At 42.2% G+C, this 18,484-nt stretch overlaps 2 protein-coding genes across 3 annotated transcripts; both read right to left on the bottom strand.

The window, feature by feature from the left end:
- Positions 1-996: 996 nt before the first annotated feature.
- On the bottom strand, positions 997-7,035 carry stap2a (signal transducing adaptor family member 2a). The gene is made up of 11 exons (XM_084369346.1): positions 6,727-7,035; positions 5,877-5,948; positions 5,669-5,788; positions 5,534-5,590; positions 5,286-5,437; positions 5,055-5,186; positions 4,887-4,956; positions 3,789-3,891; positions 3,589-3,684; positions 3,380-3,508; positions 997-2,387 (listed from the first exon to the last, which is right to left on the bottom strand). Exons 1-11 carry the CDS (start codon positions 6,832-6,834, stop codon positions 2,332-2,334), a joined length of 1,095 nt encoding a protein of 364 aa, XP_084225472.1. The 5' UTR covers positions 6,835-7,035; the 3' UTR covers positions 997-2,331.
- A 124-nt stretch (positions 7,036-7,159) lies between these two features.
- On the bottom strand, positions 7,160-18,260 carry LOC311266797 (endophilin-A2-like). Of its 2 annotated transcripts, XM_084369344.1 has the most exons (9): positions 18,027-18,260; positions 14,136-14,204; positions 13,788-14,004; positions 13,429-13,562; positions 13,045-13,203; positions 11,729-11,832; positions 11,218-11,351; positions 11,032-11,088; positions 7,160-9,946 (listed from the first exon to the last, which is right to left on the bottom strand). In XM_084369344.1, exons 1-9 carry the CDS (start codon positions 18,069-18,071, stop codon positions 9,762-9,764), a joined length of 1,104 nt encoding a protein of 367 aa, XP_084225470.1. In that variant the 5' UTR covers positions 18,072-18,260; the 3' UTR covers positions 7,160-9,761. The 2 variants fall into 2 exon arrangements, with proteins under 2 accessions (XP_084225470.1, XP_084225471.1); XM_084369345.1 differs by lacking the exon at positions 11,032-11,088 and having other exon boundaries at positions 18,027-18,256.
- Between the last annotated feature and the right edge of the window lie 224 nt (positions 18,261-18,484).

Raw genomic sequence — 18,484 nt, 5'->3', positions numbered from 1 at the left:
TGATACGCTGCCCCCTATTTGTACACATTGCACATTCAATCTATGTTAGAGCCTGACTGATATATCGGTCGGGTGATATCATTGGCTGATCAGATATATTGGTATCGGCGTATTTGTTGTCCAATTTGTGCCAGTATGAATTTTTTTATTTTTTTTTTACATAAAAACATAATGCAGAAAAAGATGTTTGAATTATTAAATTCCCTTTGAGGTTTATTGTTTCAGTGCACTGATGTGATTTTGGACAATAAAGTTGCATACAAGAATATCAGCACACATACTGATATCAGATTTTTTTTTACTCCCTGATATCAGTGTCGGCATTTGCCCCAAAACTCCAGTGCTGGTTGGGGCCAAAGCTTCTCCGCTAGAGATGTAAACACCAACACCTCCCCTGCAAGCTGCACAGCTAGCTAACTGCTGTTACAGTTAGCAGCAGTTAGCAGGTACTCTAGCAATATGCTGCCCCCTATTCCTTCTGAATTCATTGGTACTTACATCTGAAATTGGATAGTTTCCATTAAGTAGTCGGCAATCATACTTTAAAAAAACACTTTTAATTGTTGCAGAATTCAATTAAAATAATGAAATCATCTTATTTTTCTTTTTTTAACTTGAAGAAACAACCGTTTTCTAATTAACGTATTTACTGAGGTGTGTGAGATCATTGATGATTAAAAACACACTGACCACCATGTTAAACTGTAAACAAACACACTTAGACATTTGTAAACCAAAGCGTATTTTCTCTTTTCTTCCATCTTTCCGTGGTCAACATCATTAACAATACTTGATTATCATCTGAAAAGACAGGACAGATTGTCTGGCATCCTCTCCAACAATCCTATTATTGATTAATTGCAACATTATCTAATGTCCTCATTCAATCTGATCGATCATCAATCAATGACTGGATCCTAAGAACCTGACACTTAGAGAGAACGGTGCACTTTTGAGAAAGCACAAGCTATCAACTCACAACAAGGACAAATCACATCCATGCAAAAACAATTTAATGCCCTTGTCATCTAACAAACACTATTCTTTGATATTGATCAAGTAGACACAACACGTCATGTACAAACATACGAGAAACTGTTCATTGTAAGAAGACACTTGATCACAGTTTGCCACTAGTACTCAGACACTCCACATCTGCAAGGACTGGCCAGTTGACAGAAATGTCTAATAAATGAGTTCCCCGTCCAGAAATACTTGTTCTTTTTTTAAACACCTTGAGATCTGTAATAAATTATAATTTTGTTATTAGAGGTAGGGCGTGGTGTAATACTGTGATGAAGCCAAAAGTCTTTGCCAGGTTTCGTCTGCAACATAAAAGGGCTGGTATACGCCAAGCGTTTGTGTCAACGCCCCGAAGACTGTGTTGCTGCAAATAATCTGCCCCTCTAGACGACAGACGATCCACCAGGGGGCGCCCTCACATGTGAACACAGCAGATTGATTTTCTTGAAGAGGAACAGAAATCACCAGGAGTTTCCAGGCAGGTCTGAGCACTGGTGAGTCATAGCACCCACACGAACACTACAGCAGAGAATAAGGAAACACTTTCAAATAAGCACCGACAGTACAGTTAGAGTTGAGTCCTACATGAGTCACAACAGTGTCACCGAATCGACGATACATCAAAGGTTGCTTATCAATCACAAACAGCACTCAGGAGCAGCAGGCAGAGATTTGTGCAGTTTTCAGTTTCATCTGATTTTTGTCTCATGTTCAAGCTCATGTTGAGCTTATTTCAAGTTCAGAGCTGATAAAGTATCTGAGGTCTCAGGTCAGAGTTTGTTGTTCCAGTGTTAATCTTGCGAGTCTGTGTTTGTTTGTTCTCAGTCTCCAGTGTCGCAGCGGTGTCGTCAGCAGCTCGGGGGCCTCAGACGTAAACATCAGGCTCAGCTGGTGGTCCGGCACGTCGCCAGAAAGATCTGTCATATTGATTCAGTGTTTTTGCGGACTTTATGCTGAAGGAAAATGATTTTTTGTGTCTCTATATTTTTGCTCAGTTTGTAAACAGCGTTATGCAACTGGACAAAGCACTGGTGGAGTGTTACCCCAACCAAGGCAGGCAGCATTTAATGTGGTTTTATGACCCAAATCCAGTGTTTACCAGCCAGTCTTTTATCATCAGCCATGCAGCAAAGACCAATAAGAATCAGACCCAGAGCATTTTGTATCTCCCTTTGAGAAAGTGGCGGTATTTGTAGTCCCTTGTCTTCCACCTAGAAGGCACAGGATGAATACATAGCTGCGGTGAGAAGGGGTTTGGCACTGAAGATCGAGTTTGCTGTGACAGGACGTCGCTCCTTCATGGGCAGGTCACTCCTGACTGGCTCGTCTCTTCTCCAGCTTCACTTTGAGCTCCTCGTTGAGTGCTGCGGGGAGACAGAAGAAAACTCAATGGGTCAAGGTTCATCTCAATTAACAATGCTTACCGCCTTGAGCTTGAGTGTGTGTTCACATGTGAGCAAGAAGTAGACAAGTCAAAACACCACTTGATGCGCACTTCAGAGCCAAGTGAATCCAACAATTTGTCACAGTCGTTGACATCATTCCAGCTGTCGCAGAAATGAAGAAGTTTAAGTTGGATGTTGAATTCAGTGTTATTATTCAGGTCTACGAAGCTGTGGCAGAATCTCCACAAATCACATAATATTAGCAATCTGCTCTTCTTGATGGGACTGATGAGAATAATATATTACAGGATCTTGTATTAAAGGTCCCATATTGTAGAAAGTACGATTTAAATGTCTTTTTGATTTTAAAGCAGGTCTGTGGGCTATATAAGAACTGTGAGAGTATCAAAATGCTTAATCCGCAGAGAAATGCACACAGCACGTATTTCGAAGCTGTGCCTTCAAACTAGCCGTCAGACTCCCGTAAGTTTATGATGTCACAACCATACAGTCACCGCCCTCAGCCACGCGCCCAGCGAGGCTGTGGTTGCAAAAACATCGGCAGAGGTGATGTAGAAAAACAGTAGGTGATTGCCTGCTCAGGCCTGTGACAGCTGACAAATCAGAGCCGACTGAGCTTTTTGGGAGATGGCCTTAAAGAGACAGGCAGAGCATTGAGACTGTACATACTCCTCTCAGTCCCTGAATGTGTTGTCTTTTACTGTCATCCGATGGTTAATTTGATGTCTTTGTTCCAACAAATCATCTGTGCTTGATTGTGCCATGTATAGTATTTTTAATTTGCGGGAGTGAAGTGAAGCCATGTCCTTATTAATCTAGAGTGTCCCAGTGAGCTCTTCACCTGCTTATCGGGCCCTTCTGCTGACTAAAGACTGCAAGTGTGGGTATCGGGACGGACCCACTGAGTTGAACCATAACTGGTAATAAATCATGATTAACTGTCTACTCACTCTGTGCGAGAGGTGAGGGAGAGAGGATGAGTCGTCTCATCGGGTTGGTGGGCGAGGCCGGCACTGGTGAAGTCAGGATACGGCGGTCAGGGGCGGGAGACCTCGACAGGGGGCTGCTGGGCCAACGATCTGCACCAGAAGGAAAGCAGGGATCATTATCACGGCCTGTTTGCTGCCGTCTGCATGGGGTTTGTGCGGCAGATACAAACCTTGTTTTGGAGGCAGGGCGGGGGCCCTTGGCAGGGGGCTGGAGGGGGCAGTGTGGAGGATCCTCTCTCCGTTCTCATCGTTGGCCGAAACGTATGCTGATAACACAAAGAGAGTTCAGCCTCACTGCAAAAAAAAAAAAAAGCATAACGAGACAACAAAAGGATCCTTAAAGTATGTTTGTGCTGCATGGCTGCCTCACTGATATTCTCCTCGTACGGCTCCTCCAGGAGGAAAGGCTGCAGAGTTCCTGCTGTCTTCTCTACCAGAGCGTCGATGACCTCGTGAAGGTCAGCACAGGGGATCTGGAAAAGGAAACCTGCTTTATCATATGCGGAAAGCTTTTCATGTTCTGTATTTCCTCTTCAAATGTTTACACAATCCTCTGTGGGCTGAGTTGTTGCCATGTCTCAACAAATCCTGAAAACCTTTATCTGACAGCATCAAATATTTGATTTCCAACATAACAAATCTGTGTTTTCTATATTTCTTAATAATTAACCCCATGACCAGGATGCATCCATCCAACATGTCGGTTTTGTATCCGCAACTCTACTACTAAAGGAGACTGATTATGCTTTTTTGTTTTTTTTCTGTGACTTTGTGACATCACACTACATCAGTGAGTCACACATTTACACAATTTGCAGCTAGTTTGGCACATGAGACTTGATTTTGCATTGATTTTGTTGTTAGCACCACTGGATCAGGCATGTGTGACCTGACCAATCAGAGCAGACTGGGTATTCAGGAGGAGGGGCCTTAAAGAGACAGGAGCTAAAACAGCATTTCAGACGGAGGGGGAGTACAGCTCTGCACCACTGCACAATATGAGAGAATTGATGTGTTGTTTGAGCACTAAAGCATGTAAACCTATTCTAGTAGTAACCCAAAATAATATTATGAACCTGAAAATGAGCATGATATGTCTCCTTTAACCAGATAGGGTATCAGTCATGATGTGGTTGATCCATATTTAGTTAATAATGTGAATTTTGTGTTTGCAGGCAGTTACATCTGTTAATTCAAGCTGTGGTGTGTCAGTGCCACATTAATCCCTGCCCTCATGTTACCTACATTAAAACGATTCTGATGACACACAGATAATAAATCTGCTGAAAGAGAGGCGCTGGTATCAGATACATCAGCAGATAACCATGAATAAAAGTATCTGTATCAGTGACAAAAGTTACCCGAGGGTTCTCCTGTAAAAACACATTCATGATACAACATTGAAAATTGTGAATAAATATGTAAATAATCTATAATAAGAATTGTTCGGCAAGTATTACACACTTACAGGATTTTCTACATCAATGACGTAACCACCTTGGTCCCTCTGAGTCACACGGTAATGTCTGAACACCGACCTGGAGCAAGAGAGAGGAACAGAAACAGCTTGCGGTGAATGTTGTGTCTGACTGTGAGATCTGCAGCTGTCCTGTGCAGATGTTCGGCAGGTGTTTACCCGTTGAGGTCCTGCCGAGTTGTGACAGCCAGTGAGCACCCGTCTCTGCCGGGACGGAGCAACATGTTGCCACAGTCTGGGTGCCTCTCCAAGAGGACTTCAGCCTCTGTTCGAGACACTGGGCGAAAACACCTGCATGACACACACACACACACACACTATTAGTCATGCACACACACTCAAGGTGCTACAGTGCATCCTCTAACTAACACGCATATGAGGGGGACTCACGGTGGGATCTCTCCCACTAAAGGCACAGAGAGGGGCGAGGGAGGAGCACGCGTGGGAGTGCGAGTTCTCCTCCTGGACCTCTCTTTGTCCACCACCTCCTTCAGCATCTGGAGCTGGCCCGGCAGCAGCGTGAGACAGGACGGGACATTCAGCTGTGATGACACAAGAGAGAAGAATATTTACAAGACGGCATAAGAGAGAGACAGATTGGTAAAGGGGATGCATGTGTGCAAAAGATGAATATTTACATCTACAACAGAGTAGAGGAACCCTTTCCACAGCTCCCTTGATTCCAAGTTAGGCGCCTGGAAAAGACAACAGCTCTTTAAATCATGCATGAAGTTTTAATTTTAATTTTGTGTGTGTGTGTTGGGGGGCATTACTGTGAGCTTGGTCTCTCCATCCTTCATGCGCAGGATGAGTCTGGCTGCCTCCAGGTTTCTGTCCCGGCTGCAGTCGTCCTTCAGGGACACAAACCCACCGAGGTCCAGCTTCTCCACGTACTGTAACACACACACACGCATGTTTAAACGCACTGTGACGCACAACAAAAAAAATCAAAAAGGTAGGCCTACTTGGTCTTGAACTTACATGGGCATCCTTGGCATTATTGAAGAAATACAACGAATTCCCGCACAGACAGGTCCACAGCCGCCTGGATGCCTGTCACACACACAAAACACACATCTGTCTAATGGCTATTTGCCTTTTTTTATGACTTCCACGTTTCCTGTCCCAAGAGATGGATAGATGGTGGGCCACAGCTGCTGTCAGTCTGTGGCCATGGATCAGTGCAATCCCCTGCACCTGAGCCGGGCTCACATTACACGTCTATATTGCATTAAAATGAGCCTAATGAGGAAGGGTTGAGCCTGGGGGAGGGTCAGTACCGGTCTTTGTCACCTTATATGTACATTAAAACAACAATGCAACACAACTATTGAGGGATATTCCCAATTTTACTGTATGCAACTTTATACTGGAGATATTGGGGGGGGGGATGCAGCTCATTGATCAGACTGTCAGAACAAGTATTTCTGAGTCAGTGATGTAAAATGATGGATGTATGTCACACAGATGTCTTAGATAAGGAGCACAGCCGCTTTAATCCTCCCTGTGCTGTGATTTAAATGACAGTGTTTTGACAGCAGTCAGGTTTGCACGCTTCACACGTCGCGATTCGTTCATAAATTGTTGCATGCCTCCCTGATCAGACCACACTTTTACCAACACAACACATCTGTGATCCGCTATGTGAAGCGATCCAGCAGCAGTGCACAGGCTCGCCTCGCCCATGCTAACACAATAAGGAAGTTGACAGCTCTCTGGGAATGGGGAGATCAGCCGGTGTGCGGTGTACACACACATTTATATATACACACACAGCTACTGACCACAGCATGCATCAGAAACAACATGGCACTTGATCCGCAGAGCCTACCTTTTCTTTCGGCCCTCGCTTCTCCAGGTATCCTTCGTAGTAGCAGGGCGGGAGCTGCGCCCGGGGTCCCACCGACCCGGAGCGCTGCCTGACGGGTGCAGCCGCCATGAGTGTCGCTGGCTGGGCACCGACCGAGGACAAAGGGGCGCTGAGTAATTCGGGGAGTGACACGCCTTCCCCGATGAGATAGCGCCGTGGCAATAATCCAACAGCTGGCTGGTGTAGCCGGCTGTGTCTGGGGGATCATGCAGACGTGTGGATGTGATGATTTTAAAATTGAATGATCAAAATATAGAGAATGTGTGAGAATGTAATTACATGGATTTAAATAAGATCTGGTGTAAATAAAAGAAGAAGATAATCCTATGATATTTTCTGCATCAGCGTACAAATCCTAAAAAACATCAATTCAGTTGTAAAGACACTCTGGGAGCCCAATTATTCAATATTTATTTTGAAGAAGAGAAACAAACAGCATCCCCTTTACACAGTAACAAAAATATAAAATACACGATACACATATGATTACACTTTGTATAGAGGTAATCCATATATCCTAAAGATAATCCAGGATAATCCCACTTTTAGTCTCCCCGCGGTGTCACAGTTACACAAAAATAAGGCATTGCAGAAGACACAGAAGCTGCAGCGAAGACACATGCAAAGCGATTACATTTTAACACAGAAAATCCATTAACATTGGTCACAATAAAATAAAGCTTTAAAGTCTGATAATACTTCATTCATCATTATTGCAAAGTCTAGACACTTATAGGTATGGATGCTTAAGGAACCATCACAGAACGTAGTGTAGTAATAAATGTCAGCCGCAGCGTTCGGACAACTGTTTCAGCTGTGACAGCAGCAGCAGCTCACAAAAATTGATCTTAGCCCTTTTGTTCCACGACATTATTCATCATCAATATTATACATGCTGCATAATAGCTCAACCTGAACCCCTGACCCTGCTTTACCCCCCCCTCTCAAACTTTGATTTAGTGTAATGAGGCATGTAAACCCACACCTGAACCATCCAGTTATTACCCAGCACGGCCATAGCCCCTGGCCCTAATACATAACATGAATAACAGGCAAAACACCATTTAAGAGGCACATACTACGATAACAATGAGGAGATTATTCCAGGGGATGGACCAGGAGACTGAGCTCCAGAGGCACCATGGGACTGGGAAGGGGCAGATAATGAGAAAGGGGGCAGGGGTACAGGGGCAGGTGGTGAATAAAGACCAGTGGGGGGAGGGAGGGCATAATCCACTGCTGTGCGCCCTTCCCTGCTCAAAAGACCTGTCTGTTCCACTCCCAGTTTAAACAGATACGGGAGGGATGAGTGGGGCGCGGGGCGGTCTAACAAGGGGATCATGACAAGAGGAGAAAGTTGGCATTTGAGTGAGCAGCACCAGCCCTCACAGTTCATAGTCAGATTGTAATAGGCTTAATTGAAACTGAAACCAGCTATTGTGCACAGGCCTTCCTCATTATTAGTAAATTCTGTACACAATAGTTTGGAGGTTGCGTTTTCTGTCAGGTCTGGTGCACAGTTTCAGCTTGAAAACTGAGGCAGGTACAAACACGCCCAGTCGCACATCAGATTAATTTCCATGCTCCAAATTGGAGGTTAGAGGACAAAAACCAAGCTCACCCCACTGCTATGTGGAGACAACAAATCGCAGGCTAAAAATTCATTGACAAACAGTCGGGTAAGAGCCCACAAAACATTGTGAGTGACACTGCCAGCAATATCAATAGAGCCTGAGAAAATAGAGGAGCCGAAAGGATGTAAGCCTATGGCTTTGGTGTGGTGCTGCAAAATGTTTGGGGTGGGGGGTCAATCATGTTACATTGTTGTCGGTTACACAGAGATGGGAACAAACGTCTGCTTTTCATCTTTAAAGTATGAAGCAAATAAAGAGGCAAAACCAGATGTTTGCATATAATCTCTAAAATACTTCATTTCGTAGCATTGGAAAACATTTAGTCTTAATGTCAAACAGCAGGCTTGTCCAATCTGGGAATTTGTGCAACCTTTCTTTGGCATCAGCACTAAGAGAGTGGAGTGCAATGAGAAAGTGCTGCAAGTAAATCAAACCGTTGACAATTTCATAACAATTAAGTGTGATAAAGATTAGAATATTAAGCATATTTATGGGCGCCTGTAGCTCTTTGGAAAACAACTATTAAACAACTTTTTTGTCTTGAATAAACATAGCTAATATCAGTTAAACTGCCTCACAGTTTCTACGCTAAAACATAAGACGAGCCACATAACAGGGATTTTGTTAAGAGATAAAAGAGACCTCATGAGAGTACCACTTAAATTAATGACTCAGAATGATCTCAAGTACCACCAGATGGCAGTGGAGGATAGTATCAAACATTGATGAAAGGCAGCCCTTCCTCCATGTTGACTCTAGTCCATGAGGAAAACAGTACTGAAAACTGAAGGCACAGGAGTAAAACTGGGAGTGTAGAAGAGCGCTTACAGGCAAGTATGTGTATACATGCATGTGTGCAGTACCACTATGAACAGTACATAGAACAAGAAATGTCCTCTTGTGAGTATAAAATAGGTTACGAATGAAGTTAGTTGCACTTCTTAGTGTTTGAGCATACTGCTGGACGTGTCATTACAGATGACACACTCTCTTGGTCTTTCTTCATCAGTCCCGGTGATGGAGGTGTAGTGTACAAAGTGCACAGGTGCATAGAGAATGAATGTGAGGACTCACAATATGGTAAATGCACCCAAATATTAAGCCATCATTTTTCTGATTAAACTTCCCCGGGTCCATTAAACCAAAAATCCATTAAACCTTGACATAATCTGACAGAATAAAAAAAAAAAAAAGCTCTTTACTCACATAACTACTAGATACAAAAAGTAGGTCCCTGTCTTGAGATGTTTACCCTTAAATTACAATAAAGAAAAGATATCTTGCGATTACTGAGAGATAATCCTCCATCATTCCCCATGTTCTTCCTCTCCATCTTGCTGCCCCTCTATTTCCTGGCTGTTTTCATGGCAGAGGCACCACCTCTTCAACATAGTTGTTGGGGAAATATCCTGTTCTGCCTCGAATGCTTCCCTCAAGCCAGTTTTCATCGATTCGACTAACCAAGGTGATGATGTCGCCCTCGTGGAAGCCCAGCTCGCCTTCGTTCTCTGGCTCAAAGTCATAGAGGGCTTTACAGCAAGGCTCAGCTGTAAGAAGACACAAAACAGTGGAGAGGTGGAGGAGGGAGGAAGAACAAATACTGTCATTTTGTAAAAAGATTACTGGACAGTTTCCCTCTGACAAGATTAGTACATTTTAAAAGAACATCATCAGAGAAAGTGCGTCACCAGCATGTTTTCCGACACGACTCTGGACTAGACCGTAAAAGGAAAGTCAATAAAACAGGACACGTTGTTTAAATTAGTCATCAGTGTGGCAATGGAAGCTCTTTCTGAAGTTCAAGATCAAAATCAATGTGCTGACATTTTACATAATGAAGCTTTTTTTATTCCAACTATGATGATCATGGTCAGGTTTAAGGCTCAAGAATTTTCATATTGAATTTCTCTTGTGTTTGACTCAAGAGTTGAATAATAATGCATCTGTAAAATGGATTATGTGGCAGGGAATGATTTTTTTTCTTGAGGTTCAGAAGATTCATCAGTCGATGCTCATTACTGGCTGTGAGATACATACAATTCAGAAAACCATGACTGCAGTTTCATGAAGTATTGTGTGTTAAGACTTACGGTCTGGGGCTTCACTACAGACACCTCCTAAGCATGAAGTCCTATCTCCTCTCAGTCCAGGAAGACATTTAGACTTTTTGGTAATATAGAAACATGCTTTCTAACTGTAATTAGGAAAGAAATTACTGCTGGAGAAGCTAACATCAATGTAGCCTGTTACAGAAGCTAACATTGATGTTAGCCTACTGGTGGCTAGCAATGGTATTAGCCTTTTGAAACTTATGATAGGACAAGTAGTTAGGACAATTTTAAGTAATGAGGCCCCTGGTTGACAACTTTGATTAAAACTCCACAGTCACTGGTTTGCTGACAATTCTATATATCTGCAGCCTTCATCAGACAGAGTTAAACTCACACCCCGACAAGCCCCGTCTTGTTCTGGGAACCTGACAGACACCATTTAACAGTGTTAGTCAAATACTTTACCATCACACGGACATGCATGCAACTCTCCCTGCACAGATGTGCGACAGAGTGAGTGAAAGTAGTGACATTTTCTAGTTCTGTGTAAGTGACACGTTATCTTCATCCATCTCACTCACGCCGTCTGCTCTTGATGGAGGCTCTTTGGAAGGATGGAGCTGGATATTGTACTGGGGCTGGGTGATGTCGCACAAGGAAAGACACATCAGTCTTGAGAATGAGATTGACTAGCACACATGCCTTCTTGGGAGTTGGCCTTGCACGCACTCACACAGCTATCTCAAAATATACATATGAGAGTTTACCGGCAGAGTAAGCTGGAGGGTTCGTTGCAGCTTGCGAGTATCCTCCGTTTGAGTTTTCTACCTCTCCAATGTCATAAACCGGCCTGGGTTTGGGTGTGAATTCACGCCTCGGACGAGACTGAGCTTCAGCTACCCTGCACACAGATTCAGAACAGAAGATGTAAGTAAGGGATTTACCAATACAAACACAGGCAGGCTGAAGAAAGACATGGAGGGTCTATAATCAAATAGCTACAGCTATAAGTAAATTATAAAAAAAGATAAATAATAAAAAGGAAAAAACAGATTACAATATTATCTGTGCCTTCAAAACCAAAGATACTTATCAAAGTCCATTTTGGTGTAAAACTAAGTGATTTGTTCTCATCATTAGCTTTGCCTTGACATTCGTACTCGGGTAACAAAAAACAATGGTGCAGCTGAATCGTCCATCGTCATGAGCCAGAATGAGAGGACACAGCCTTAACACACAAAAGGCATGCCATCTTCCACAAATAGTCACAGCACTGACCTTTGTTTCAGTGTTTCAGAAAGCTCCTCCAGGATCTGCGCGGCCTGTTTGTGGTAGTCCACCAGAGACTCCACAAAAGAAGACAGCTGACTCACCTGCTCCACCTACGCACACATACAAACAAAAATTATTTTAGAATGAGACCAAACAGCAGAGGTCCTTCAGAGCATTCTCTATGAGTTAACCGTTTGCATTTCTGTCTCTCACCATTACATCAGTATTGTTTGTCACAATGACTTAACTCAAACAGCTCTGACGCATCACATATGGCAGCTACAAAAACGGTAAATACCAAACAGAACGGGTTTGACAAGCTCACACTACCGCAAGTCACTGTGTAAAAAAAAAAAAAAAGACATACTGTTCTTGAAGAAGCAACATGTGGCTTACTAGCTGAGAAGCTGTGAACAGCAAGCAAAATGCATTTCCAATGCATGCAGAAACAGATATACAAGCCAGAAACCATATTATCAGTTTTTCTAAGGCAGATTAACAAGATTCTTTTAGTTTGTTTAGCTACGATGCTTCATACAGCTATAATGGTGTTTAACTGGGGTCAGATGTTTGTCTGGGTCTGACTAGTTCTGAAGGGAAAAAAAATAAGTTTGTTGCATTAATAGACCATTAATTCAGCTCTATCTGCTTTGGCTACATTTCCTTTAATTAAATCACAAAATTGTATCAGATTGTATTATAACAATTTCCCTTGTCGCTATACTGAAAACTTATATTGCTGGACTTGCATCTCACAGCCTAGGCACAGCAAACATGTCCTGACAAGCATGACATTTTCACATCTTCCCCAAAATTTGCAAGTACTAAAGTATTGATACATCTTGGCTCCATAAAGAAAACTAGACAGGATTATAAAAACGTCTACCTTGTGTGCACACATAATCAGGTGATGTAGTATTTCCACTGGCACTGACTGAATCAGATTGCTTATTTATTACTTTAAGCCTATTGTAGTCAATTATATCATCTTTGACTTTGAACATGCTGACATCACTCAGCCTACTTCACTGCCAACAGGATTTGTGCATGGTTTCATTCTTACAGCAGTCCAACAAGATGGATTCTGAGAAATAAAAGACAACTACATGTTTGAATAAAACAGAAAAATAACACTATAGCTCTCGATCGAATTCAAGGTTCTGTTCCCACTCAAGGTAACACAGCAGTTGTCAATCAACAGGAGGTAAAATTGGAACCGACACGTCTTTATAAACGCGTTTTATTAACAAAACAAGACCAGCAGAGTTTAGCGTGCCATCTGCAACGCAAAGTGAATCGAGTTTAGTCTACAGGCTACTCACGTCTGTCTCCAGCAGGTTGTGCATGGAGCCTTCTGCCATCTCTAAAGACTCGTGGAACTTCTCCAGGGACTGCCTGATCTCTTCGTCTGGGATTTTGCCTTGACGTTTCTTTTTATAATCGTAGTCCAGACGGCGACCCTCCAGCTTCTTCAGGTGGTGCTGAGGGGATGAAAAGGGGATGATGTTTCAGATCATATTACACAAATACGTCATTTTACTTATTTATGATTGTTTTGAGATTGAAACAATTTGCATGTTATTCCACTACCATGCATCTGGACTTTAAATAATTCTTATTCTATTAACACCGACTCACAGAAAGCAGAGCTCATTAGTCAATGCCTGGCCTGTACATGCAGAAGCATACCACCTCTCTGATTCTACCTGAATGTCTTTGATGTCCTTCTCAGCGACTGCCTGCAGCGGGTCAAGAAAGTTCTGCTTCACATCAATATCCAGAGAGTCCTTGACCTCTGACATCCTCTTCATTGTATCCCCGAAGTCTAGTAGAGCCGCACCTGAAGAGTCGAGCACATTCAAAAAAGTAGCATTAGGGAGTGTGGGACATTGTGAGGAATGTTAATAATCATTGGCTAAACTTTAGGGAAGGTTAGATTCACCGGCACCCAAATACAATCACACACACTCTCCTATTACTGTATATTTTGCTCTTTTCATGGTCTCCAAGCATACATCTCTTCCACCCAGTATCTTATTCTTTAACTGTTCAACACTGTTCTTACCAAAGTTGTTGTCAGAGCCCATTTCGTGTCCATACTTAAGCATGCACTCTCCCAGCAGGCCCTCAGGCTGGGGGTAGCCCGGACTATTCCCCTGCCCACGGATTTTGGACACTGTGTTGAGCATGGAAAGCTTGGCTCTCGTTGCCGGGTTGGGTTGGAGGTACTCTGATGTTTTATTGATGATTTCCACCACTGCTTTGCTGGTAACATCTGCTCTCTGGCGGTACAGGTTAGAGAGAAACAAAAAATGATACATGAACATGTGTGTATCCTTTCAGTAAACCAAAAGGACATATTGATGTTCCACATTTTCTGTATAGATTTTTTCTTAAAATGTATGTATGTTACCCTCTCGAGGTCCTTGAAGTCTTCATCTAGTTTGGTTCCCTCTGCTCCTCCAACCTTCTCACTCACCATCTGTGAACACAGAGTAATCACAGCAATGAAGCCGACCTTAGTCAGTGTATTCCCTGGTCTCTCGTGGATGATTGCTTATAAGATTTTTCGCTCCGAGAAAATGTACACATGATCTTGAGAGAAAATAAATGACTGAGTCCTGTGTAATGATAAAAAAATGTATCGATAATATTGTGAATATTTTTGTTAAGCGCTCTCCACTTGCACACCTCCAGATGGGTCAACTACAGAACAACATTTCTGGAGCTGATAGGGGATCAGAGGCTTGCTCAACAACAGAACCTGTTGTCAAATAAGCTTGGATCAGACGCTCACGACCACACTGTTCTGTTTTCTCTGGGCCTTGTTAAAACAATTTTCAAATTCCAAGACATGCCAATGTTTTCCGTTAGTGGAGGAACCTCCTCAAGTCTGTGTGAAGGAGTGAAAACTGGACTTTCCTCTCTGCTGAGAGTCTCGATTCCATCAGGAAATATACTGAGAGTTTTCCTTTTTTCCATCAGGTCAGCACATTCATTGCAGTTTCCTACAGTAGAGCCACTGCATGGATACTTTTACTAAATACACATGCTAACTTCATCTTGCTCTCGCTCACTTTTTCATATCCTCACACACGGCACATACATTCACCATTTCTCATCCACAGTAACAAACTCTAAAGTCCTGTGCAGTTGGCTGGCAGGCCAAACAGAGACTCATTGTGTGTCTGTGTGTGTAACTCAGTGCAGCTGTCTGCACCACACCGCACATAACTCTATGACCAGATGGATCAATCAATCTCACTAATTTATGTAATACACAGGACTGGCAAAGTTACTCTGTGGGAAACATTTGGTGGCTCTGAACAGGCCTGAAGCACAGACTGCCAACTGGTTACTGGGAAACAACTCTGCCCCACATGTTTAGAATTACAAAGTTGAATACACACACCGTTTCAAATTGCAATTAATGAATCTCTTGGTACCAGATGTGAAGTTGTGGCAAGTAGATGTGTGAAATCAGAACACCAACACTCTTCCAGCACTCCATCTGGCATCACCAGTTTTTTGTCCTCCATGACCTGCCCATCCCAGTCTGACTACAGCATGTAATCTATCCAGAAAAACTTGAGTTTTAGTTGTACTTATATGATATTTAGCTTCACATTATCTTTACATTTTGTAACTTAAAATGGTTAAAAGATTTAACACAAGTTTCAGATTCTCTGTGGAGGTGGAGTTGGGGGTCTTGGATTGAGTTGTTTTGGTCAATGTGGACAAAATGTGGGCTAAAATGAAACAGTGGGTCCACAATAACAAACACCATGTGCACAGTATCAGCCTCATCAGTGGCAACATTAAAACCACTGACAGGTGAGGTTCATAAGGTTGGTGATGGGTCCTGGCATACGTGTGGATATTACTGGACACCTACCAGCCACCTAAACACTGTTTCAGACCAACCACACCGCAAGACCTGCTCAGCATCGCACAACACAACAGAGAGCCCAATGGGTTAAACTGGCCTCCAGTCTCCCCAGATCAGAATCCAATCAATCTGGGGTTGGGTAATACAGGTCAAGTAGTCATTGTATTTTCCCCCTGTACTTACAACTCTTGAGCTGCTGTAACAAGTGAATTTCCCCAGGGATGGATCAATAAAGTCTTATCTTCACTTTAGTATGAATATTTTTTAATAAAAAGTTAAATGTCAATATTCTTCCTTGTGACAGTAACCTGAATGTTTTTGGGCTGTAGACAAAGCAAGACATTTCAGGAAGTCATCTTAGGCTTTGGGAGAACCTGATCAGTCATTTTTAACATTATCTGACATTTCAAAGACTAAACAACTAAACGATGAATCAAGAAAATAGTCGATAGATTCATTGACAATGAAAATAATCATTAGTTTCAATCCTTGATCACTGCATTGTTACGAGATGGTCAATGACATTCACTTCACCTGTTAATGTTCAATCATTGATTTAATCAAGTGTATTTTATGACAGTATGATGTGGACCTTGGAAGGCAACCACCCCACGACAGTGATTACCCTCCTCCACGCCTTTTCAAAGCCTGAATGTCATGTTGTATCACTTGCTGGTCTTATAGAGGATGTTAAATATAGGACATATATTTTACTAGCTATACACTATGTCCCAATAGTTTAGGCTTTCTCAGTGGTTGTTGGCCCGTACCACTATACCGTGGTATTAGAAATCCACCTGCACTGCTCAAGTTTTGCAAAAGCTTACAGAAGATAAGACTTCTGGTTTGTTACAATTGATGTATTGTCAATGTTCTGACTTAATATACTGGTTTACTTAACAAGGTGGTTTGGGCAGAGTATTCACATTACTAGGATTCCAATACACACCCATTTACCAAAGCAAGAAGTGAGACCGGTGTCAACAAAACTCAGACCACTGGTTTTGCAGGCCGTTTTGCATGTCTTGTTGAGCTTCATGTTTGTGCTGAGGGGTTTAACCTTTAAGACAAATGAGTGCTATTTGAATTTTTGAATCACAAAAAAATACTTGCTAAACACTTGCATTTGTTTGAATAATTGACATGTCTCTCAAAACTTCTGGATCAATCTGGTTTCAGCTTAAATTTGTGCTTTAAGTTTTCCCATAAATGCTTCTTAGGTTCAACCGATATGGCTTTTTCAGTCCCAATACCAATTATTAGAAATCAAGGAGACTGAAAACCGATAACTGGGACAGATTCAGTAAAAATTAAACTCTTTGTGTCAAAACTTCAAACAACCAGTGAGGAAATAAACTTAATAAACTACAATTTACTCAAGTATTGTTCTTAAGTGCGATTTTTGAGGTACTTTACTTGAGTATTTCCATTTTCTGCTACTTTTCAGATTCAGATTTTGTTGTTGTTGTGTTTATAGGTTATCAATTGTGACAATTTACCAGTCAGATAGCACTGTGGACATTTTGTGAGAGGTTGTTGAGAAAAATCACAATCTCAGCACCTGTTTCACATTATGGATCCTTTATATAAGAGAAAATATGTTCTTTTCAAGTGACTTTTCTTTAATGGAGATGCTCATAGTTGAAAACATAGTTGATATTCAAAGCTGAGAAATTACTATTTTTATGATCCATGGGCACAAACATGTGTCGTGCGTTATGTTATATTGTGTAATCCATCATGTTAAAGATAACAAAGACAAACGTCACTCTAGCACGGGGGTTATAGTCCTTGAGCAATGAATCTACCTGCTGTTTATCGTGCCAACAAACACAACGAAACCAAACACCGCCCACAACATACATACAGTATCTCCTTCACACCAGAAACTCATCCTGTCAATGCCTCATTTCTGTGTCGACAAATTAGCGTCGATCGTGTTCAACTCAAAGGCTATCACACTCCACGTAGACACAAAACTTAACAAGTCACGTTAACCTCCCGACTACTTAATGAACCTAAAGGAAAGTTAGTGCTCCAGCAGCCAAGCTAACGTTAGTTAACAAAGTTACGTTAACCTGCTAACGCTCTTGATTAGCATTAGCTAATTTGACGTTAGGGGGTGAACGTTGTTGTTACCTGCGAGCCACAACACACAGTTGACAGTTGGTGACTTTAATGACAGTACAGTTAACGTTGGTCGTATACTTTATTAAAAAAACAAGTTTAAACACTTCACATACGTTAGTATTTAACCTAGACCGCGCGTTTTTATCATTACCCATAAAAGTTTTCCACTGAGCTAGCACGAAGCTAGCGTAAACACGCAAATAAAAAGTACAGACTTAGCTAAGTTAGCCAGCTAAGCTAACCGGCTAACGCGACAGAGAAGAAAAACACAGTCGTGCGTTTTACCTGACTCGCTTTGTAAAACTGCTTCTTTAATCCTGCGACGGACATCTTGCACCGTCAGCGTTACCACCTGGACCTCGATGGGGGAAAAAATAGTTGGGAAGTAGTTGTTGTGGGTTTTGCACTTCACAGCAAGCCGGACAAACGCGTCTTCAAACTTTTCACCGTAGATGTGAAACTTGCTAGGCAACCACAGTTTCCTGGACTCAGCTTCATGTGGGAGGCTCCATCCTGCTGGATAAAGTGGGTCAGAGCACACACACACACACACACACACACACACATTATTCATGCATCCAAACATCCTTCTTTCTCAGCAAAATGTCACAATGAATAAATTGCTGACTTTAGCTGGCACACACACACAAAAAAATCCATTAACCTCCATTAAACACAACTGCTGCTGCCTCATTTTGGCTTATAACCAATTATTTGGTTTACTATGATAAACTACTGATTGA

This window comes from Pagrus pagrus, assembly GCF_965226575.1.
Source record: "Pagrus pagrus genome assembly, chromosome: 12".
Taxonomy (NCBI): Eukaryota; Metazoa; Chordata; class Actinopteri; order Spariformes; family Sparidae; genus Pagrus; species Pagrus pagrus.
Note: the sequence above shows the minus strand (reverse complement) of the source record. Positions and strands in the feature narration are given on the sequence as shown.

Coding starts and splice junctions, on each gene's coding strand:
- LOC311266797 (XM_084369344.1), bottom strand. CDS start 18,071: ATGTCCGTCGCAGGATTAAAGAAGCAGTTTTACAAAGCGAGTCAG. Junction 11,089..11,217: donor CCCTCCAGCTTACTCTGCCG/GTAAACTCTCAT, acceptor GACATCACCCAG/CCCCAGTACAATATCCAGCT. Junction 9,947..11,031: donor CTCCATCAAGAGCAGACGGC/GTGAGTGAGATG, acceptor GTCTTCTTACAG/CTGAGCCTTGCTGTAAAGCC.
- stap2a (XM_084369346.1), bottom strand. CDS start 6,834: ATGGCGGCTGCACCCGTCAGGCAGCGCTCCGGGTCGGTGGGACCCCGG. Junction 5,949..6,726: donor AGCGAGGGCCGAAAGAAAAG/GTAGGCTCTGCG, acceptor TGTGTGTGACAG/GCATCCAGGCGGCTGTGGAC. Junction 3,509..3,588: donor CGCCCTGCCTCCAAAACAAG/GTTTGTATCTGC, acceptor CTTCTGGTGCAG/ATCGTTGGCCCAGCAGCCCC.